Genomic DNA, 24,460 nt, shown 5'->3' with positions numbered 1-24,460 from the left:
TGAGCAAAGAAAGGCAAAGCAGTACAGAAAACAACCATATCTAGGAGGATAGGATAGTCCTCTGCATAAAATCTGCTAGGGTCTAAATAAGAAGCAGCCACCGGAAGGATTGATGACTTGTTTAATAGAGCCAATGCCCCTACTACTGAACTAGCACACGTAGTGCCTGTCTTGGATATCTGTCAGGCTGCTACGTGAGCATCTTTGCATACATTAATTGCCTTTGGCAGGTCTGTTGGCGCAGGCATTTTGCCCATTTGGTCCAGCAGGACTTTTTGGCCTGAGCATTCCATAGACCCACCCTTGGGGAGGTACTGCTTCGGCATCTTTTCACAAGGTGAGGAATCTGCAGTTAGAATTTATCCATCAGAAGAGCAAGTTACTTACCTTTGGTAACACCCTTCCTGGTGGGTACTCCTACCTAACTGCAGGTTCCTCACCCACCCTCCCACCTCTCTGTTCTGTAAAATGGACTCTATTTCATCTAAAAAGGCCCAGACTGGAGATCTGTATACTGTTCGAACCAATTTTCGATGGACTTTGCAGCTGAGGGCGCAGGGAGGCATTAGAAAGCTACTGGGTGCGCTTATATGGAGCTCCACCAGTCACTTCCAAAGCAGAACAACATCACTTTGGAGCCACACAATGGCACTTACCGGTGCACAGGAATATTGCTTTTGATTTTCTGGATCCAGTCTGATGTCTGGGGTAATTTTCCCAAGTTGAAGAATAACAAGTTAGAGTATCCACCAGAAAAAGATTTACTGAAGATAAGTAGCTGATAGAAACTTCTAGCTGCAGATTCCTTACCTTTTAATTTCCCAGGCATCAGACTGGATCTGTAAACGTTTGCGTGAGCAGTACCCCGAACGCTGTTGGGTGGCTTAGTTTGGTTCTGCGCAGCATCATTTGCACTGGCAGTGACATCGTGGTCACCTATACAGGCACCTCCTAGGTTTGCGGATGTCAGTTCTTTTCTTTCCGGCCAGTTCGTGCTGATCCAGAGAAGAGCTACCCCTCTGTTTCTTTTTGACAGTTTTTTTTTTTTTTTTTTTACTTTTTGTTGGCTATTTTTCAAAGTGTGTCGAAGGATGTTTTCTAGGAACGCAGGTTTCAAACCGTGCGGTGCCTGTCACTGCGCCTTCTTGGTAACGGACCCACACTTGGTGTCCTTATGGTGTCTCAAGCACGACCACAACTCATCTTGCTTGGACTGCTGTGTTATGGCAAAAAAAAGCTTTGAGGGAGTGGTCCCTAAAGATGCATGCCAATTAGTGCGATTTCTAGGAAGTCTCTGTCCCGATAGCAAAGAAGGTTGCAGGACTGCTCCAGGAGTCCCAAGTCCTTTTCCTTGCACTCGAGGTCCTCGGGACACTCAGGGAGGAGGCACAAGAAGAAAAAGAAGTCAAAGCAGTCTTTGACTTCACCTCTCCTGCCGGCCGGCGTGACAAGTAAGGAATATTGGCGTTCCAGGCACGGTTCTGCAGAGCCAATGCCATGTCCGACTCTGCACCTCTCCCCGTTTCCGGAAGCCAGAGTGACCCCCACTCAAAAGACTTTCACAAGGCCATGCACTGCATATTCGTGCTGGCCGAACCCTCTGGAGTGCTGTCAGGCCCTGCGGGGTCAGAGGGAGGTACCATCAGGTTCTGCGCCGATGGCTCCTGCCTCAGCTCCAATGGGGCCTCATTGTGCCAGTGTGACCTTCTCCGGTGCTGATCTCGACTTCCAGGCTCCCGGTGCCGCCAGCAGAGCCAGCTCCATTCTCATACCCGATGACTCTGAGTCGGAATGGCATTGCTCAACACCGATTCGGATGCCAGCAGGGCCCATTGGTCCTAGGTTGTTGCCGGAGTGTTTTCTGCAGCAGCCAGGCATGAAGGACGAGTGGGGGGTACCTGGACCCTTTAAAAGGCTAGTTAGAGACCCCAAATTCATTGGACTGGTCTGAGGAACTATGAGATGCCAGTGCACTGGACACTTTTAGATACTGGTTTGCTTTCTCCACCTACCATGGCTACGGAGAATCTTGTGCAGTGGTGGTGAAGAGGGCAGTTGAGGTCCTTGACCTTGAACTTCTCTCTGTGGCAGTCAAGACTAACCTCTTGATGGAAGTTTTTAAGCCTGGGGCTTCCTCATCCAAACTCCTATTACCCTTTAATGAAACACTGACTGATGTCCTGTTGGGAACTTGGTCCAAGCCCAGCAAAGGAGCTCCTGTGAACAGGACATTGCCCGCCGCCATCACCCTGCCGCGGCTGATATAGTTTTCTCACCCTTCACTCCACCCCTGAGAGCTTGGTAGTCCAAGCCTCAACTTCCCATGGCACGTTCCCCGCCGTCCTCCGGATACGGAATCCAAGAGGCTTCATAGCTTAGGCAAGAAAATGTTTTCTTCCACCAGCTTAGCATTGTGGTCGGTGAACACTGCATGCCTTTTGGGCCGTTTTTCCCATACCTTGTGGTATGCGGTTGTGCGAGAGCTACCCCAGATCCCTGAGGAGGTCCAGGCCAACCTCTCGCAAGCAGTGAAAGACAGGAGAGATGCAGCGAAGTTCACCATTAGTTTAGGTTTGTACACAACTGACTCACTGGGCCGAGCGGTTTCCTCAACAGTGACCTTGAGGCGCTACACCTGGCTGAGAACATCTGGCTTTTCGGGAGATGTCAAGGCCAGCCTCATGGACATGTCTTTCGACTGGACTCATCTCTTCGGAGAAAAAGAGAACTCTGCGCTGGAGAGCTTCAAGGACTCATAGACTATGGCCAAGTCCTTGGGCCTCTCAATGACACCCCGCCCCTAGTCTGCCTTTCGGCCCTTTTGGGGGCTACAGAAGGCTGTGTGCCACCAACCCAGCCTTATGCCAGCCACCATCTTGCAAAAGTTCCCCAAGGAGGATGTGGATGTGGTGTGCTCCGACCCCATAGGTCTGGTAGCAAGAAGTTGCCACCACCAACCCCCCTGGCAGCTGCAGCCTCTAAGCCCTCCTACTTTGGTTCTGCAAGACCATGGGTGCCTAGTTGGAGAAAGAATCCCACATCATCTCTTCCACTGGCAGTCCATTCCATTGGACAATTGGGTCTTGCAGATCATTCAAAGGGGCTACTCCCTCCCATTCCAATCTTTCCCTCCCCCAATACTGCCAACACAAGAATGGCTGACGGAGGGTCATCTGTCTTTGCTCCTAGAGGAAGTTACAGCTCTCTTGGTCAAAGGAGCTATAGAGGGGGTTGCAATACAGATATAGGGAGTGGCTGTTTTTCCTGCTTCTTTTTGATTTCCAAGAAGAACAAGGGTGTTTGCCCTATTTTTGACCTCCGAACCGCCAATCTCTTCCTCAAAAAAGAGAAGTTCAAGATGCTCACTTTGGCTCAGATCCTATCTGCCCTAGACCAAGGAGACCGGGTGGTACCTGTGGACTTGCAGGTGGGCCACAAGCACTTTTAGTTAGACGTGCTTCCCTCTGGCCTTACCATTGCCCCTCAGGTGTTCACCAAGGTGATGTCGGTGGTCGCATCTCATCTACTCAGGTCAGGGATTTAAGACTTTCCCCTATTTCGACAGCTGGCTGTTGAAGACTGACTTGTCCCAGGCTGTTGACCCCCACCTTCAGACTACGACGGAACTCTTGTTTTTGCTGGGCTTTACTATAAACATGTTAAAGTCACACCTGACTCCTTTTTAGATGCTCCCTTTCATTGGAGCAGTTCTGGAAACAGTGAAGATTCAGGCTAATCTTCCAGAGGTGTGCATCCAGGATATTCAGGCTGTGATACCGAAGTGTTAACCTCTGTCCTGGATTTCGGAGAGAACGACTCTGAGGCTGCAGGGCCTCATGGCCTCCTGAATCCTGTTGGTGAATCATGCTAGATGGCTTATGCAAGCACAATAGTGGGATGTGAACTTCCAGTGAGTGCAGCATCAGGGGAATATCCCCAATATGGTCCAGATCGAGGTGGGAACTGCAAAAGACCTGCCGTGGTGGCTGACAAACTGCGATTGGGTCAAAGGCGGACTCCTATACCTTCCCCAAACTGATCTGACAGTAGTGACCGATGTGTCACTCCTCGGTTGGGGCGGCCATCTGGGAGAGGTGAAAATCAGAAGACTCAGGTGGAATCCGGACTCCATATCAACTTGCTGGAGCTCAGTGCGATCCAGCTAGTATTGAAAGCATTTCTTCCCTCTGTCAAGGGGAAGTTAGTGCAGGTGTTCCCGTACAACAACACCACCACCACTGCACCAAGCAGGGCGGGGTAAGGTCATGGACACTTTGTCAAGAGGCCCTGCATCTCTGGACTTAGCTAGAACAGCAGGGCATAGCCCTTGTGGTTCAACACCGGCATGTTCTCGGATTGCCAGGGTGGGCGAACAGCCCGAGTGAGTCACGTGTGGCATCTACATTCAGAGGTGGCACAAGGACTCTTTCAGCAGTGGAGAGAAACTTGGTCAGATCTGTGCACCTCCAAAGAGAATCCGCAATGTCAGCAGTATTGTGCTTTGGGGTTTCCAAGACGGCTATCGTTCGGAGACGCTTTTCACCTTGAGTGGAATTCAGGCCTCTTGTACTCCTTTACGCCTATACCACTTCTGCCCAGAGTTCTCAAGAAGATTAAGAACGACCGGGCTCAAGTCATCCTTGTGGGTCTGGACTGGGCATGGAGAGTATGGTATCTCAAACTTCTTTATATGAGCATCAGTCCTCCGATCAGGGTGCCTCTTTGGGAGTATCTTCTGTCGAAGCAACAGGGAAGGGTTCCCCACACGAACCTGTCAACTCTCCGCCTCCTTGTGTGGAGATTGAACAGCGACACTTGACCTTCCACCCGAAGTCTGTAACGTTATCTTGGTAGCTAGGTGGCGTTCCTCCACTCTAACAGTATACGTTTGCTGATGGCAAAAAAATTTAATATATTGTACAGAAAAGTCTATCGGCCCTCTTTCTGATACTCTTCACTATGTTCTTACTCTTGTCCAGCAGGGATCTGTTAGGGCACTCTTAAGGGTTATCTTTCTTCTCTGTCTGCCTTCCTGCGGCTGCCTGACCAACCCTCTTTATTTAAGTCCCCTGTAGTAAATAGGTTTTCCAAAGGGTTTGTATATATGTTTCCCCCTACACCCATTATCATTCCTCAGTGGTTCCGTAATTTAGTTCTCACATTCCTCATGTGTGCTTCAGTTGAACCGCTGCACAATTGTCCCCTCTGGCTGCTTACTATCAAGGCAGCCTTTCTAGTGGCAATAACTTTGGCCTGGAGAGTGAGTTAGTTGCAGACTTTATCATCCAAAACCTTCCTTTCTTACTGTGTTCCCTGACAAGGTGGTGCTTCACACCCAGACCTCTTTCCCCCCAAAAGTGGTGACCATTTCAAACACTGTTGTGCTGCCCACACGCTCCTCAACATCCCTCTACAGAAGAGGAGCGAATTCACTGCCTGGACCAAAAAAGAGCATTCTTGTTCTACCTTGACCGTGCAAAAGAGTTCCGGGTGGACGACCAACTCTTCGTGGGCTATGTAGGAGCTAAAAAAGGTCGGGCAGTAGAGAAATTAACCATTTTGTGGTGGGTCGTTCTCTGTATTAAGATCTGCTACACCCTGGCTAAGAAGCAGCCTCCTGAGGGGTTAAGGGCCCATCTCACCAGAGGAAAAGCTGTGACCACGGTGTTAGCTGGTGGAGTCCCGGTCCTGGACTTCTGCCAAGCAGCAACATGGGCGTTGCTGCACACGTTTGCCAAACACTACTGCTAGATAGTCCGGTTCGCCGCGGCAGGCATTTCACCCATTTGGTCCTGCATGACTTTCTATGATTTTCAGGACTTTCTAGTGTAGAAAATGTATCTGCAGCCCACTGCCAGGAGGATATGGCTTGGGTATCTCTTCAAAGGTAAGGAATCTGCAGCTAGAAGTCTTTACCAGATGAACAAGTTACTTCCCTTTGGTAATGCATTATCCGGTAGAGACTATTACGACCCTGGCGGACGGCGGAGAAGCGGCGGTAAGACCGCCTACAGGCTGGCGGTCTTTTTTTTTTAATTATGACCATGGCGGTTACTGCCATGGTCATCCGCTGCTTCTCCGTTCCACCCGCCAGGGCGGAGACGACTGCTGGGCTGGAGACCAGGGTCTCCAGCCCGGCGGTCGTCACTATACCGCCGGCAGTATTTGGACCCGGCTTACCGCCGTTGATTTCCTGTGGTTGGAACCGCCATGAAATCCATGGCGGTAAGCACTATCAGTGCCAGGGAATTCCTTCCCTGGCACTGATAGGGGTCTGCCCCACCCCGACTCCCTCCCCTACACCCCCCGCCACCCACCAAAGGTGGCAGGCCCCCCCTCCCCACCCGACCCCCAACATCACAGCACTCATACACACACGACACGCACGCAGGCACCACCAACACACATACTCGCACACACACCGACATACATGCAAACATCCACACACAGTCAGACACGCACACCCACATTCAAACATACACGCACACAACCATGCAGACATATCTACAGACATACATGCACTCATTCCCATACTCACGACACCCACGCAAGCATACAGGCACTCAGACATCCCCACTACATACACACACGCACACCCCCATGCACGCGCACAACACCCCCCCGCCCCCCTCCCCTCACGGACGATCAAGTTACCTGGTCTGACGATCCTCCGGGAGGGGACGGGAGCTATGAGGGCTGCTCCGCCGACACCACACCGCCAAAAGAACACCGCCACGCTGAATCACAGGACGTGATTCGGTGGGCGGTGTTCTGTTGGCGTGGCAGTGGAGTTGGAGCAACCTCCACTTCCCCGCCACCCGCCAGTATGGCTGTTGGCGGCTCTCTGTCCGAAAAAGGACGGAGAGCTGCCAACAGTCATAATACGCCGAGCGGCAAACCACCACTACTGGCGGTTTTCCGCACGGTGGTCTTGAGAAAAGACCGCCGAGGTCAAAATGACCCCCTATATCTAGCTGCAGATTCCTTAAACCCACCTCTGCTGCCCGACTCTGCAGACAGATTTCTTGGGTTAGAGCTGATCCCTTTCAGGGTCCTAGTTTGGACACACATTTGTCAGTTCACTTCATGGCTCTGCGCGCCCGGCGTTGAAAGTCGTAAAAAGTAGCTGGCGTCCGTGTGCTGGGGTGGCACCTATATAAGTAACCACGACGTCCCTTCCGACACCACCGCATCGAACTGAACAAAGCCACATGAGGGCGTGCTGGGGTACTGCTCACACAAAAGTTTCCGGATCCACGCCTGGGAAATTCAAAGGCAAGGAATCTGCAGCTAGATATAGTCTCTACTAGATAATGCTTTACCAATGGTAAATAACTTGTTCAACTTGTTTATCTGCTTCTGCTGCCCCTTTCATCCTCTATTTGTTACCTCCTTGCTCTTCTGTCTCCCTTTTAACCTCTCTTGTGTTGCTCTCAGCCCCATTCTGTTGCCCCATTTTTCCTCTGATTACATCACTTACCCATTCCCTCTCGTCCTAATTTGATGTTTTTCCTGTCCTCTATTTTTGATGCACATGCTGGCCACTTCACTGGCCATTTGCTTGGTTTTTGCTTCCTACTAACTAGCCCTTTGGTGCTTATTACCTATTCCATTTTTCCTTTGATGCTTTCGCTCCTCTTTCCTTCTCTGTTTGACTCTATAGCACCTTATCACATATCTTCAGCCAAGTTCATTGGGGTCTTCCAAACCCTTTCACTTGAGTCAGCTCTCACTTCCAGTACCATGGGTGAAATCTCTGCAAAATTGTTTCTTACCTGTAGCTTTATGTTTTCACTCTTAATTGTGTATGCAGGTTCGAATTCTTCCCTCTGGTCCTTTTTGATAAAATGTACAGTGGTTGTAGACCAGTTGCTGGCTGAATTTGGTTGCTGCCATTTGGTAGCTGATGAGCGAGTTCAGACTGTACCACAAAACTTTAGGATAGCCTAAAAGCAGTTTATTGTTACTGACTGCGCTAGCACTGTTTCCGTTCTTCCAGAGAAAGTTAGTAGTTACACTTGGCTCATCTCAGGCGTGTTCAATGGTGTCTTAGTGGCAGGTAAGAGGAGACTTCTCGGTGCCTATATTTGTATAACTGACTAGTAGATTTTGTAGCTACTGTATCATTTATGAATGAAAGACAATGCTGTATTGCTTGTAGTACGTGTCATAGCATAAATGCACAAGAAATGTGAGTGGTGAGAGAAAGAGACACAGATACAAGATTTAAAATTACATGGATTATTCCGATGAGGTTCTTCTTGACTTCTAACACATTTTATCTTGCACAGTTGGCCTTAAAGTATAACATCCCCTTTCACGTGGATGCTTGCCTCGGTGGTTTCCTCATTGTCTTCATGGAAAAGGCAGGCTTTGCTCTTGAGCCTTTCGATTTTCGGGTGAAAGGTGTTACAAGCATTTCTGCCGACACACACAAGGTAAGCCAAGACCACGTTTGACTGACAGAAGATCTGTTCCTTCATGTGGGTGTATTACCTTGCAAATTTGTAACCTTAGGCCAATGACTGCGATAAAAAAGCAATACATTTTTCATGTAATTCTGTCCGTTTTTAGTTTAGCATGTTAAACACCCATACTTAATATTTTTTATGTTTTATTTTAAAGTGTGTTTTATAAATATAATATATATTGCACAGTGGAGTTAGCTACTTTGTTGGTATAAGGTTGAAAGAATGTTTCCTTAAAAAGGCATTGTTTGAATTGCTATAACTTTTGAGACCTGAAGACAGATTGGCACCACGTTTAGAAGTCTACTTACTCAGCTGGGTTCCCGTATGCCAGGTTTCGTGAACGGTTTTAAGGGGTGGGGTGGTCGTACAATAGCAGTGATTTCCCATTTTAGGTCGCCTACGAAATGATGCTGGAATATATTGCTATGTTGCTAAAAACTCTGAACTGCTTTACACCAAATCTGGCATAGAAGGGTTCAGGAGACTCCTCAAGACATGGCTCTTCGACCGATAGCAGATGCCCCCCCCTCAGTGCCTTGAAACCCTAACTGGTAAATAGCGCGCTTTATAAATTTAATGATTGATTGATTGATAGAAGTGGAACTTTTCTCAGAAAGTGTGTTTTTTATTTTGGGGTGTTGGGGGGAGTCGTATAACTCCTCTCAGTGGTTTATGAGATAAGTGTTTTTTCAAAAGTCCTCACGCAGACTTTAAAGAATGAACACTTCTTTACATCTCTGCTGTTTTCATCTCGCAAGTATCATCTTTGAAATTTTTACTAACTCTGAATGGCAGGATTAGAGGTTATGTTTTTGCCATCTTGAAACAACCAAGCTCTGAGTTGGGGGAAAAAAATCCACAGCCATGATGGATCAACTCCAAAGATGACTGATTCCAGGGCAGTGGACAGGGGAACCCAGAAACCTGGAAAATAGCCTTGAAAACGGTATGCAACTCGCAAACTCCCCTGTGAGTTTCATCTAACTCTCGGATTTCAGGCAGTTGAAAAAAAGAAGAAAAAAAACACGCAAAGCTCAAAACTAAAATGAGCACCTGGCTTTGCTGGGAAGACAGGAGGTAGGCTGCAAGGACTGGCCATAGGCCAAAGCTTGTGCCCAGTCCCCACTGATGAGCAGCACCTATTATAGGCTGGGAGACCAGGCCCTGAAGCCAACACCCTTCCTGCAAAGCCAAACACTGTGCACAGCAGGGTGGGAAACTTATTGTGTTTGGTGCAGGGCTTGGCCACATGCCAAATACCAGCAGTGCGCGGCTAAAGGCCATGGATAACAGTGAGAATTTAAGAACAACTTTAAAAATAAATCACTGAAAACAACTATAGTTAAAAATCGAGTTATGGGTTTGGCTTGAAAGCACACCACACACACATCATGAATCAAGGCACCTTCCCTTCACACAAAACCTATTTTCCATTTAGATAGGTTATCAAAAACTGATAAAAGGAGGTCATCATGGCAGACACAATGAGTTATGGCATGTGCTATGTGTGTTCATAACTACAGCTTGCGATTGTAAGTGGTATATGCATTTGATCTAGAATTACAACTCTGTTTTTTTGTGTATTTTATAGTTATATCTTTATATACATCAAAACAATGCTTTTCAGGCTTGAGGGGTTGCATAAATTATGCAAAAAAGAATAGGGAATCCTGGTTAATCCCTAAGTATTAGGTGGGGAAGAGCTCCTCTGTATGGAACACTCTACAATACAACTGACATTTCAAATCTGCTCATCTCAAATGTCTGTTTTTATATTAATCCATATAAAGGAACTGAACTTCACTTAAATCTTGGGAATTACCCAGGGTTCCCTGCACCTTTTTGCATATAAAGAGAGAGATAGAGATAGCGATATGCATCAACCACCCTTTTTTTTTTTTCAATGGATGGTTTTATATTTTGGGGGATAAACCACTCCAAACTCCCTTTCTTTTCCTTTTTTATTTTAACTTTTATTGGATCCGGCAGGTGGTGGAGGCTAAATTCCTTCATTATGGAAGGGTAATCCTACATATCCTCCTTTTCTTTTCCTATATATTATTGCTCTTCTTCCTTTACTATTAGGTTACTCATATTTTTAGTTTAAAATTTTCTTTGATAATATTAATATAATTTGATATTTGTATTTATTTTATTAGAGTTATCTAAATATTTAAGGGTTTGAATGCAAATTAATTTAAATATGAATTCTCTATTGTAAATGTGCAAATATGTCTCCTATAACGTTCCTTTTTGAAGTTACATATATTTATGTCATGGCATTGATAACACATGTGCCCCAATAAAACATATTATTTACAGTACTAATAAATGGAGATTCACACATTCGTCACTAGAGTGTAAAGTTCAAATTCGAATTTATTACCATAGTACAGTAAAATTGACATTAGAAAAACACTGTACTGCTTCACTGAGTGCATGTAGAAATCACTTAACACTGGGAAACAACTCTCATAACAGTCAACCGGCCTCTGAATATCATTTTACTTTATTGCACAACTTTAACAACTGGAGTTCTGAATTTGATTTAGTGGTTTTTGTTAATAAAAATTAAAAAAGGCCATGGCATAGATCGTGCATTGAGATGTGCTGAGCATAATATGCTGTTTACTACCGTTGTTGAGAGAGAGGAAACGCGGCATCGCAACCCATTCCAGGCTTTGTCCCTCATGAATCGTGCCCTCCTACCCTCACTCTGATGATATTGTTTAGTATCCTACTCCAGGTTTTCTCTATTTTTTTTTTGTTGTTTTTTTTTGTTTTACCCGAGCAAAACACTATTTTCTAGCTTTGTGAATTATCTTTTCTTTTGTTTCGGGTCCTCGTGTGAGCTTTACCAATAATGAAAAGCGTTTGGATGTTACCCTTTATGAAATAATGCCATTATTTTAATTGTTACAGTTGCTAGCAGTGTCAAGTGATTCTGCTCTTAGGCGAATGAGATCTCAAATAGGAAGTTGATCATCATAAACAAACAGTGTACAGGGAGTGCAGAATTATTAGGCAAGTTGTATTTTTGAGGATTAATTTTATTATTGAACAACAACCATGTTCTCAATGAACCCAAAAAACTCATTAATATCAAAGCTGAATATTTTTGGAAGTAGTTTTTAGTTTGTTTTTAGTTTTAGCTATGTTAGGGGGATATCTGTGTGTGCAGGTGACTATTACTGTGCATAATTATTAGGCAACTTAACAAAAAACAAATATATACCCATTTCAATTATTTATTATTACCAGTGAAACCAATATAACATCTCAACATTCACAAATATACATTTCTGACATTCAAAAACAAAACAAAAAAAAATCAGTGACCAATATAGCCACCTTTCTTTGCAAGGACACTCAAAAGCCTGCCATCCATGGATTCTGTCAGTGTTTTGATCTGTTCACCATCAACATTGCGTGCAGCAGCAACCACAGCCTCCCAGACACTGTTCAGAGAGGTGTACTGTTTTCCCTCCTTGTAAATCTCACATTTGATGATGGACCACAGGTTCTCAATGGGGTTCAGATCAGGTGAACAAGGAGGCCATGTCATTAGATTTCCTTCTTTTATACCCTTTCTTGCCAGCCACGCTGTGGAGTACTTGGACGCGTGTGATGGAGCATTGTCCTGCATGAAAATCATGTTTTTCTTGAAGGATGCAGACTTCTTCCTGTACCACTGCTTGAAGAAGGTGTCTACCAGGAACTGGCAGTAGGACTGGGAGTTGAGCTTGACTCCATCCTCAACCCGAAAAGGCCCCACAAGCTCATCTTTGATGATACCAGCCCAAACCAGTACTCCACCTCCACCTTGCTGGCGTCTGAGTCGGACTGGAGCTCTCTGCCCTTTACCAATCCAGCCACGGGCCCATCCATCTGGCCCATCAAGACTCACTCTCATTTCATCAGTCCATAAAACCTTAGAAAATCAGTCTTGAGATATTTCTTGGCCCAGTCTTGACGTTTCAGCTTGTGTGTCTTGTTCAGTGGTGGTCGTCTTTCAGCCTTTCTTACCTTGGCCATGTCTCTGAGTATTGCACACCTTGTGCTTTTGGGCACTCCAGTGATGTTGCAGCTCTGAAATATGGCCAAACTGGTGGCAAGTGGCATCGTGGCAGCTGCACACTTGACTTTTCTCAGTTCATGGGCAGTTATTTTGCGCCTTGGTTTTTCCACACGCTTCTTGCGACCCTGTTGACTATTTTGAATGAAACGCTTGATTGTTCGATGATCACGCTTCAGAAGCTTTGCAATTTTAAGAGTGCTGCATCCCTCTGCAAGATATCTCACTATTTTTGACTTTTCTGAGCCTGTCAAGTCCTTCTTTTGACCCATTTTGCCAAAGGAAAGGAAGTTGCCTAATAATTATGCACACCTGATATAGGGTGTTGATGTCATTAGACCACACCCCTTCTCATTACAGAGATGCACATCACCTAATATGCTTAATTGGTAGTAGGCTTTCGAGCCTATACAGCTTGGAGTAAGACAACATGCATAAAGAGGATGATGTGGTCAAAATACTAATTTGCCTAATAATTCTGCACTCCCTGTATGTGATAGTTTGCAGGATATCCACGCACCTTTTTTTTCAAAGAAGTATCTGTTCATAAAAACAATTAGCAGTTAAATACCATACGACTTTAAAAAAATGCAATTGAAAACAGCCTAACAAACCAATAGGCTCACATCCCCCTTTTAAATCATATGCTCCAATTATGTTCTTATAGCTTGCAGTCTTGCTAAGATTATAATTTGCCACTCATTTCAAGGCAAATTGCTGCTCTGCTATTACTGAACCTTAGGCATTGTTAATGGATGAGTTCAGCGGCTGTTAACCTTTTCAATTCTATGGACCCCCACACTGAATCATTACTGAAATCCGCCCCCCCCCCCCCCCACCCCCCCCCCCCCCCCCCACCACCACCACCACCACCACCACCACGAGGGATTATTGGAAGCAAGGGACCCCAGCCTAGGAAATGTCTATGATTTTAACCTAAAAAACAAAACACAAACATACAGAAATAAGTATACTCTAAACAAATGTTCAATTATTTAAATATTTTGTTTCATTTACAATCAAATATAGAAAAACTTTTCACATTTTCACTGTTGATTCTTTGTAGATTAGTTATTAATTGTAATGTACGTATTTTAATATTATTTAATTTTGTAAAACATTCTGGGACCCCTTGAGTAGGCCTCGCAGACTCCAAGGGGTCTTCGAACCACAGGTTAAGAACCACTGGATTAGTTCATTTATCAGCAGGTTAGAACAAAGGATCTTTGAACACATAGTAGTGTGTTAGACACCTTTTTAACCTTTTTTGTGAAGAGAACTTGACGAATTTAGCTGTTTCGCAGGGCAGAATATCCTCGGCGGTCGCTTCTGTCAGCATTCAGCATGCTTCTGAAAGGTGTTCCCCAGGAGGGAAGTAGCATACAGCATATATGTACTGTATATCTTCTGGATCAATTTGTCAGGAAGTGCTGTTTATGAGTCTGATGGGCAAGGAGGAAACTTGCCTGAGCCCAAGCTGGGCCTACAAGAAAGTTGAAGTACACTTCCTTAAGGGAAAGCACTATGTATGACTATGCTACAGGCTGTAACTGAGCAAGGGAGCAGCAGGAGGGGAAAGACAAGGACTTATCACTACTCTAAAACCTGTTGGGTATCCCGTCTGATAATTCAATTGGCGGCTTGTGACGTTTGAAAGTTGTGGGGTGTAAAAGTTCGGGATGATAGGCCTGTGGCCAGCAAGCATAGCGAGTGACCGTGGCTGTCTTAAGGCATGATTTGTGGGGGTGCTTCCCCCGTGAAAAGTTTGAAAAAAAGAGTGGGCAAATGGTGCATTTTCAACAAATTTGAGAAAGGAAGAAGGTTAATAAGGCAATTGTTAAATGTGTAGTGAGATTTCATATGATGATGTTATAGGTGGCTGTTTTTTTTTTTGTATAACCTCAGAACTTAATAACAGACTTGGAGATAACAATGCTGACTACCTCACAGATTTCTTTATTTATTGATATACCCTTACAAATTAAATCTACTGAGCTGAGGAAATACACGTTATTGTGATCTGTCCGACTGGACATAATGAGACAGCAAGGAATAAACATTAAACGCAGTAGGCCACTGTACGTCTCATTCAGGGGATGAAAAAGTATAAACACATCTCCCCCATCCTGATGGTGGAACTCCGTTAGCACAAGGTATTGAAAATGTCACATAAAAGAAAGGGGACTACAGGGTGTCGAATTCATGTCATCCATACTGGTAGGTATTTTTTAAGAGTGCTTGGTCTGGGAAAGCATAATCTCAGGATTCAAAATGTAACACAGTTGTTAGGGTTTATTTTACTAATAATATATTTCTACCCAAACAAACCATTTTAGCAAAATTAGGATAATCAAAGACGGTTGAAAAAATACAACTTTCTAACCTGTACCATTCAGTTTGCTTACAGCTCTTTAATGGCAGCTCCTAGCTCACTGTGCTAGATTATGATTGTCATTTATTAACTGTACAGTAACAAAAGCTGTATCCCACTGAGCAACATAAAATACTGTTTTGTGGTCCGTATACAGCGTGATCAAGTAACAAAAATCCGCAAAAAATAATAAGACTACTTAAGTTACCCGTACTTCAAGTGGCGCTCACTGTACATGTTGAGTTGTGTGAAGAGTTAACGTCAAGCAATCAAATATAGTGACATGTTACTTTAAATGTGACTTTTTTGGTAATGAATTGCTCTTTATCTGCCTGAATAAAAACACGGCATGTGCCCCCTCAGAACACGCGAGCCACACACATCTTAATGGATGTTCGAAACAGGGTTAAGTCGAGCGTTTATTTTCCTTATGCATGCTAAGCTCAGGAAACTTTAAACCTGTTAGGACAGAGCCAGGCGTACAGCAACTGTGCATACAGATTGCCACCAAAGTAAGTCTCGATTCAAGAACTAAGCCAAGCTGGCATGCAAGAGCAAAACTCTCTTTCTCATTTACTCCCCTCTCTCACCTTCGTCTCTCATTCTCTTCTGTTTCTACCCCTCCACCTCTTTGTGGTATCAACTTCTTCCTTCTCTCCTTTTATCTGTCTGGCGCCTCTCCGCCTGCTCTCTCCGTTCCTCCACTTTTTTTCTTACCCCTTCTCTTATTGTCTTTTTCCTCCACTCGACCCATCTCTCATTTTTATGCTTGCGGCCGTCTTGTATCTTTCTTTCTTTAATATTTTCCTCCTTTTATATCCCCTGCTATATTCTCTCCTCCCTGTCTCCCCTCTCCTCCTTTTTTCCTTTCTCATCTTCTTCTAAATCCCTTCACAGCCTATTTCGTATTGTTTCTACCTCCTCTCACTCTCCTCTCCTTTCCCTCTCACATTCTTTCTTCCTTTTTCCACCCTCTTGTTTTTGCTTCGTCGTCTTTTCTGCCATCGCAAATCCCCCCTTTTTCCTTTCTCCCTGTCCTTCCGTTCTTGGCTTCTCCTCTCTCCCTCTTTTGTTCCTGTCTCGACTCGCTCATCATTTCTTCACCCTGGTCCTTTTTATACCTCCCGTCTCCCTCTCCCCCTCTATTCTCAGTTTCTCATCCATCCTCTCTTCACCTTCTGTGTCTCTACTCTTTCTCAGCTGTATTCTCTCCTTAGCCCCTCACTACCTAGTTTTCCCTCTTGTATCCAGACCACCCATTCCCATTCTCCCCGCCACCCTGACTGGACATACAAGCTGAGCCAGCAAAATCATCGTCATGTGTGAGACAGGCTTGGAGTGGGGTGCAAATGATGAAGTGGGTTGGGGGCAGCAGCATCCTAACCTACTGGTGTCTAGCAGAAAGTGTTTTGTAAACCGTTTGTTAACGTATCTTTCAAGGTCCCTTCATTGTAAACCTGTTTTCATTTACCTTTAAAATGATGCTCGGTCTTTGCAATGACTGCAATATGTGGGATCTGCCCGTTAGTGTAGATGCATGGCATTACGATATTTTTTAAGGCCGACAATGTTACGAAAAGGCTTCCGATAGACATTTAACGCTCTGAAACATAAATGTATGCGATTTCCTACACCACTTAGACAACTCCCTTCTCTGATTACAGCGGGTAAACAAAACAAACAAAAAACGATCCCAGTTTGAGATTATCTCAGACAGGTTGCTGAATTGTGAACACTTTGCTAGTTTTTTAAACTATTAATTTTGTGGCCAACTCATAATTACATCACCAGTATTTAATTTTGCTGCGGTCTTAATAACTTGTTTGTATTCAGGTCTACTTAAATTAATGAGGACCAGGGGTGCCAAAAATATCAGGGTGGCTAATGCCCTAAGGAAGGACCAGCTCCTGGATAATTCTGGGGGTCCCTCACGGTTGACAGACCAACCTCTCTCCCAGTCAGCACTGAGGGATTTGATGTTGATATTCTTGCCAATGACTTTCTCACACTTGTGTGTCCCCTTTTCACTGATATTTTTCTTTGTGGTGAGGTCCTAATTTTGAAGACTGTTCTCCTCATCATAGACCTCTGGCATTGTGCCTTGATCCCAGTAAGTGTCATCACCAGCAATGACTGAGCCATAGAGACGCTTGAGTGCCTGAGGCAAGATGGCCACACTGTAGTGCAGTTCTGCCGGCCAGGACTTCTAATCCACCAATAATCCTGCCATCTACTGGTGGGGAGCCACTCATGGTGTTCGCGAGCTGTATTGGGGAGGAATCAGCACCATCGGTTGACCGCACATGCAAAGTGACACTGTAGAGGGCCACGGCCTAAATGACCTAGTGAGACGGAAGCCACCTGGTTGAATTCGTAAAGGCACGGATGTCGGATGAAACAATCTATACCACTGATGAATCACTACTGGGGGTGTTGCTCCTGGGGAAGGCCTGCCATTGACGATGGAGGCAACCGGGTGCAGCTGCACGCGTGGGGGACCTGAGGTGACCTGCAGAGGGGGAGTATACCTTGGGCGCGGCGGCAGGCAATGGAGAAGCATTAGCAGACTTGCGGTGATTGATGGCAGCTGCACACCCCCAGGTGCTGTTGATTTCGGGAGGCCATGATTGCGAGATGAGAGCGGGCGGTCTGAGTTGAGATACGGCCACTGATATTGTGCTGTGGATTGCGCCCCCTCCTATGAGCGGAGGGAGCTCCACAAGTTTGACCGAGGCCTCTGCTCCCATGTAATTTGGGCATTAAGAAATGGGTGGCGCCCTGACACACACACACAACATTGACAGAGGTCTGAGACAAGTATGAAAGCAAGGGGTTGAATAGACAGTACTAGAGTTGTTGTGTAGCCATTTTAGTTATGGCTCCATATCTGTTATTTTAGCAAACTAGGCCTGCAACTGTGCACTTTAACCTAGATATATTTTATTTAGCTTTGTTTATTATTTTACCAATAGCCACATTTGCGGTCTTGTTTTATTTCTCTCTATGTAGCTGTTCTTTGCCTAGGTCAGCACTACGTTCTTAAACAAGACATTTGTTTCACTCTGTGCTTTTCTCAAGGCTGCAGTAAGATAGATTGCCGGTAAACGTGGTAACGCTTTGTCTCTAGTGTTGATAGAAACATACAGATTCTTACATAGGGACATTTTCTCAGAACATCAGCTGTTTTATTATGAAACACTTCTCTGTCTCATACACGTTAGAGGGAGATTCCAGCCAGATGACCCTGACTGTATGCAGATTGAGGAACGCTTCGCTACAGCTGCTTATGTAGACTACAGGCCTTTTGCTCAGGTATGAGGGATGATGTCTTCCCAGGGGAACCTCTAGGGCAGAACTAGAGCTTAACTTGCTGTGTTCTAACATACCCTAGGTAGGAATTATTTTAACGATTTTAGTGACAATACAGTAGCGTTATTTTTATGCTTCACTCTCCGTGCCACAATTTTAATCCTGTCATGCTTTATCGTCCGGTTATTGCAGTGCATGCTTTATTATCTAAGATGCAGTTGCTTCATTAAAATCTTATTGAAATATATACTGCCTCTGATTGTCCTTGTATATGTGAGACTAATGTAAATGAGAGAAACAGATGCAATCTGAGTGACCACGATTTCCCTGAGGAATCAATTGTGTCATGCGCTCAGCTGCCCAGTCATCCTTGCTCCTGGGTAAAGATGAGGCACTGCTAGTTAGCCGGAGCAAAACCCAGATTAGGCTGACAGGTGTCACCTGTAGTGGGTTAAACTCAGTCCCCCACTGTGCAAATGATTCTGCCGCTCAAATCCAGTAGCCTCATTAGAATAATGAGAGCCTACGCGACAGAATATTGGAAGTGTCTGGCAGCTTAGATGCACTCTAACTGCTCTGAACGTGCCTACCCCTGGTCGGTGAGTGCACTGTACTGGGGTTTTTGAGGGTCTGGGCCTCCGCTGCCTGCCGCTGCCACTTTGAATGGTCCAAATACGATAGGAAGACACACGGATTCCGGATGCTGTGTGGGGTGCCACTCCGGCAATAAGCATTCACACAAGAGCGTCCTGTGACAGAGGTAATAAGCATTGGCAAAAGAACGCCCTGTGTCAGAGCTGTGGCAGCGGACATAACACCACAAAGAGATTGAGAGTCCTCTGGAGAGTACTGTGAGTGTATATGTCCTTACTGCTTGAACAAATTAGCAGAGACGTCCAGACACATACCTTGAAATACACAGATGCATACTGTCTTTGGGAGCTGTTGCCAACCGGCCTGCAGATATTCCAGTCAGATGCGTCTGACCTTGCCTGTGTGCCTTTCAATCCATTGGTCAGTGTGACTGCAACAACCATTTGTCGAAATGGGAAAGACGGACAAGAAACTGACCCAGTTGAGCTTTGAAACCAGGAACTCCTCCAAGTTAATGAAAGTCACTGCTTCTGGCCAAGAGCAAACTCCAGACACGCCTCCAGCTCCCACACTGGAGTCTACACTACTAGCAATGCAAACAAGTCTACAGTCCATAGAAAAGAAAATTGATACCCTCAATCTCCATATGGATCATATGTCTGCTAAACTGGACCAGCAATCAACGAGACATACTGAGGCGAAACAGCGGATTTCAACAACTGAACATGAACTGCGAGTAATCAACATGAAATGCCTTAATATGGAAAAGGTCCTAGCTGTGATTCAAGCAAAACACAAATATCTCGAAGTGCGTTTGCTCCAAAGCAATCTGCGCATAATGGGAGTGCCTGAATCAACAAATACAGGGAAGATGGAGACTTGTATAGAGATAATGCGGACTACCATATTTGGTGCAGGGGCTGTGTCACAGCTACTGGTAGTGGAGTGAGCACACCACTTGCTGATGGCACGGCCTTCCCCTGGTGCACTGTGGCAGCTGATTATAGCTAAGTTGCTGAATTATCAGGACAGAGACATGGTGCTACGACTGCCGTGAGAGAAACAGGAAATCCACTATCAAGGAAACCAAATTGCATTCTACCAGGATTTTACAGTGGTGGTCTGGGTGGCCCGCCGCAAATTCCTGCCAGTAAAAAAGCAACTGCAAAATGCTGAGATACAGTACGCTATGCTGTATCCGGCATACCCCTGAGTGGATTACAAGGGAATCAAAATATCTTCACCAGTCCAAAGGCAGCAGAGGAGTTCCTTAAACAGCTATCTCTGCGCAAGCGCGATTGGCTCACAGATATACATGTTGAGAAGGAGGACTTGTGATAACAAGATAAGCAGCACACATTCCTAGCGTGTCAAGTGAAGGTTTTTGTCTTTATGCACAATGTGATGGGGGTCCAAACATACTGAACTCAGCTTTCAGAGACTCTCCAGCATATGATGCTAGAACAGATACTGTGCAATCTGGTTGTGTGCCTATTGGGTATGATTAAGGAATTCAGCCTGCTAACTGAAGATTTGTGGCACTGTTGTTTGCAAAGCACAGGGTGATTTGATGAAGCAGAGTCAAACCCACCAATAAAAACTGGTTGACAGATATGTCCTAATGTAAATCCTAGTTAGAACAATATGCAGAAGAGTTACCTGGAGTGTTGTATCCCAGGAGTATCTGGGGACCCTTGACAACATATCTATTAGTGCACACAGATGAAGATTAGTGGATGTGGGGGCGGGAGATACCCAGATGGCTCAAAGTGGTTTACCTGTATTGTAGCAAGGAAAATTGTGTACTGTCACTATGCTGTGAACTGTTTTCTCATTGCTGGATAGACAAACAGGGAAACATCGGTAGGTGCAATCTATGTTGTTTTCAATTGTGTTACTATTTGGTGTGTAAATTATTTAAAAACCTGAATTAAAAAAATGAAATCAACACAGGTCCCTGTCATTCACTTAGCTCTGACTCAAGGTCACTCATATAGTCATCATATTTTAGCCAGCAGTTTCCATATCAGAGCACAGAGGTTCAAGACTGAGGGCACATTCAACATGAGAAAACAGGAGTTTTGGGCAACTATCCTAGATGTCAGGTGTACTCCAGAACACCTAGGACACATCACTGCCACAGTACTACTAATTGTAGAATACTTTATAGAGTATCAGCCTGTAACAGAAGAACATGTAAATCCAGAAACTAGGGGCAGTTTTAAGTTCCCTTCCAAACCCCTCCTCCCATATGTAGTTCACCATTAGTGACCATATGTAAAAAAGTATGCTGAAACTCAACGACTACGAAAGTGCTCAGTTACATGATTAAGTTGTTTTCCACTCATAACGAGAAAGATACTAAACGTGAGACGTAAGAGCCTCACTAAAGAAAACAGGAAGAAGTCACTGTCTTTAGTGAAACCACCTCTTCCAGCATTTCATATGAATCAGTCTTCTATAAGGCTAACTCCTACATTGGCACATCACATGCCTAAGGAGTATGTTACTTCATCATTGCACTTACACTGGACTTTGGATGAGCATTTCTCTCCCCTCAGAATAATTTGGTTTTCAGAGTCATGACTAGTTGCCATCGTCTTCATGTAGGGTTTGAAAATAGTGACTCAATGGGCACTTTCAGTTCCTTAGAAAATGAGCAGATGGATGTTGCAGTGGACTAGCGGATTGCAGCCCCCTCTGTGGCCATTGTTTCTGGTTTCAAACACCTTACTTTATGACTTGATCATGCAACTGGGGCCAGAGTGCTACCTTAGCCTCCTTCAGCAGGCTGCTTCAGAACCAAGTGTTGAACCTATTTCAGGAGCCTATCGCCCCTCACAGCAGAGAGTGTGTTTCTAAAAACGTCCATTCATGGAACATGAAAGGATGTGGTTTGTTAAGAGGAAACTCACACAAGAAGATTTATGAAATCAGCAAAGATCATGTGTGAGCAACAAAGGAGTGCAACAAATGCATCACAGAAGTATACGTTCAAAGTACAGCATATGGGTTTTGGCAAAAAAGATAAATTCCAGTTCACATGCTCTTATGGGGGTTGTATCATGTATAACTTGAGAAGTTTGTGAGTGGTAAGATTTCTTATTCTGTAAGAACGATTTTACCTATTCCACTGCAGTTCCAATTATTCCTACCTTCTCAAACCGTCCTATCAGAGTGATATATTCAAGTGTATCTAGAGTGGCCAAAAGATCAAGCATATGGAGGCAGTTAGGAATTCCTTGATCTAGCCAAATCTCAGATTAATAAGTACAGATACTAGAGCAGCTTTAATTCCGAGTTCCCATAAAGATCAAATTTGACTCTCAACTAGGAGGATGTATTCCTTTAGATGTCTCGCAAGCGAGTCTAAGTATTCTCTTCTAGTTAAGCAAGTGTGGGGAGAAGTAAGATGAGTCTACAATTTACTTTCTTCAGCAGGATCCAGATTAGATTTTTTTTAACAGTCATCCAATCTAGAGTTACAGTCCTGCCACTAAAGGATAGCAATAGTAGCAGGATCCATATATTTTAAGGTTCTGATTGCACAAATACCACTCAGTAATAGTGCTTTCATCCTATAAAGGCATTCCTCTATCTCATCTAGAATGGGAAGAGTTTAAAATATACATGTTCTCTCTGTAGCAATAGTGTAATTAGGAGATGTGTGATACATTTTTTCTAATTCAGACTTGCTGGAACCATGTATAGCTTCCAGTTTGTTGATAAAATAACAGGCTTAAAAAAGACACTAGATTATTGCAGAGTTCATGTGTGCAAGTGGTATGGGTAACTGCGGCTGCAGAATGTCCCTGGCTGTAAGGCCTATTTTCCCCTTGTACTGGACAATTGGTTTCCGCCATATCCAGTAATCTCAGTTCAGTGAAAAGAAACCAAGTAGCCAGGATAAAAGGACTCGTCAATAATTACCCTCCCCCCACATCTCTTCCCCCCCCCCCCCCCCGTTCTGCAGAATATTCAGCCCATACCAGCTCCTTATCTGGGCATAGAGATACCAAATAGAGGGTGCACTGCAGGTGACTCCTGAGACTTACATCAGGATTTCAACGTGTGAGGATTTGGGTGTAATGTATGATATAGCTGGGTAGGCTTAATTTGCAGTACACTCTCAAAATACTGTCTTGGGTCCAGTCAGGTACGTTTACTCAACCTTAAGCTCAACCCTGAGTAGCTGTGGCTGTGAGTAGTGAGGCTTAGCAAAGGAACAATGCATAAAGCATTTAACAGCCCCAAACAATGGAATACTTAATTCACACAACACCAAAAAATAAGACTCCAATTTATAAAAATAGATCTTATTTCGATGAATTTATAGAGACCTTAATCATTAAAATTGACCGGAAGGTTCCAGAGATACAGATTTTTGAAGCAATAAATGACTTTCAAATCAACCGCAAACAAGGATCGGTTAACACAAAGTCTGGGAACTCTTGAAAAGTTTGAACCAGTTGGACATCTGTGGCCCTAGTTGGGTGACCAAGTCCTGTGGGACAGAGGTCTAGGGGCCAGAAAGGATACTTTGTACAGTTACCTGCCCACCAGAGCGTTTTCAAAGTAAGATCCAAACTTTTCAGAATGACCCCTATAGATGTCACTGGAGTGGTCCTGGTTCTTAGGAATGTAGGGATGCTCCTGATGCTTTGCAGTCCACAAGGGTGAAGTCTGGTTGAATCCTCAGTCCACAGGTGAGTGGGGGCGACTCAATCCACAGATCTCAGGGTTGCCACAAAGTCCTCTTTCAGGGTTCCAAGGGCAGTCAAAGCAGACCTTGCGCTTTTGCAACACAGCAGTTACTGTGCAGATCGTGGGTGAAGGCCAGTGTCCACCTTGAGTGATGAATCCGGTCACAACCACCATTCACAAATCCAGGTGACCAAGGTGCACCTTTTGGCTATCTCTGAATTGTCCTTGGGTGTGCCCAGCACACAATAGCGGCAAAACATCTGCGGCGGTTACTGGAGATGCGACTTGGGCTCTTTCAGCTTTGATGTCCCCAGTGCCATTCAGAGAGGCCAGCCAACTGACCCTTGGAGTCTCTGCTTCAAGCTGGGGCTGGGAACCAGTTGTTCTCCGAGCCAGGCATGCAGAACAGGGTCCAAACTCCAGTAGCCCAAAGCGCAGCAGGTGCAGTCACATTCTCTTTTTGTGCACTTCCAGCGGGTGCAAAATAGTCTTCTTCTTGTCCTTCTTTCAAGTCCAGCGAGTACTGAGGTCTCAGGGCCCAGGGGTTCCCATTATATCCCAACAAAGGTCCCAGAGGGGACAGTGCGGCCACTCGCCAATTGGTTAGTTGGTCCCTTCCTCCCTAGTAATACAGTTCTAGTGATGTGTGGCATCTGACTATCCCAGAGTGCAACATTTTTGCCGCAACCAACATGGCAGAATTCTTCCTTGACTATAAAAATCTTGGTAGCCCACCACCAAAGGTGTGGCTGCTATGGAGGTACAAGCGCCTGGAAAACCGATTTGTGAGGTCATTTTCCCTCCTCTGTCCCTAGCTCTCCTCTCTCTGTAGGAAACAAAAGGCATCCTGTCCGAGAGTGTTGTCAGAGCAGCTTTCAAAGGTGGTTTCACCTTTGAAACTCGCCTTTTGAGCTAACACCCTGGGCAGCCATCCTG

General features: G+C 45.0%; 1 protein-coding gene across 1 annotated transcript in view; it reads left to right on the top strand.

The window, feature by feature from the left end:
• Positions 1-24,460, top strand: part of SGPL1 (sphingosine-1-phosphate lyase 1) — a 434,641-nt gene that overhangs the window by 322,538 nt on the left and 87,643 nt on the right. Inside the window, exon 10 of the mRNA XM_069240571.1 lies at positions 8,292-8,438. Within this exon, the coding sequence (XP_069096672.1) occupies positions 8,292-8,438 (147 nt within the window). The remainder of the gene's footprint in view (positions 1-8,291; positions 8,439-24,460) is intronic.

Source organism: Pleurodeles waltl, chromosome 6 (genome assembly GCF_031143425.1).
Source record: "Pleurodeles waltl isolate 20211129_DDA chromosome 6, aPleWal1.hap1.20221129, whole genome shotgun sequence".
Taxonomy (NCBI): domain Eukaryota; kingdom Metazoa; phylum Chordata; class Amphibia; order Caudata; family Salamandridae; genus Pleurodeles; species Pleurodeles waltl.
This window is presented reverse-complemented; position numbering and strand designations above follow the sequence as displayed.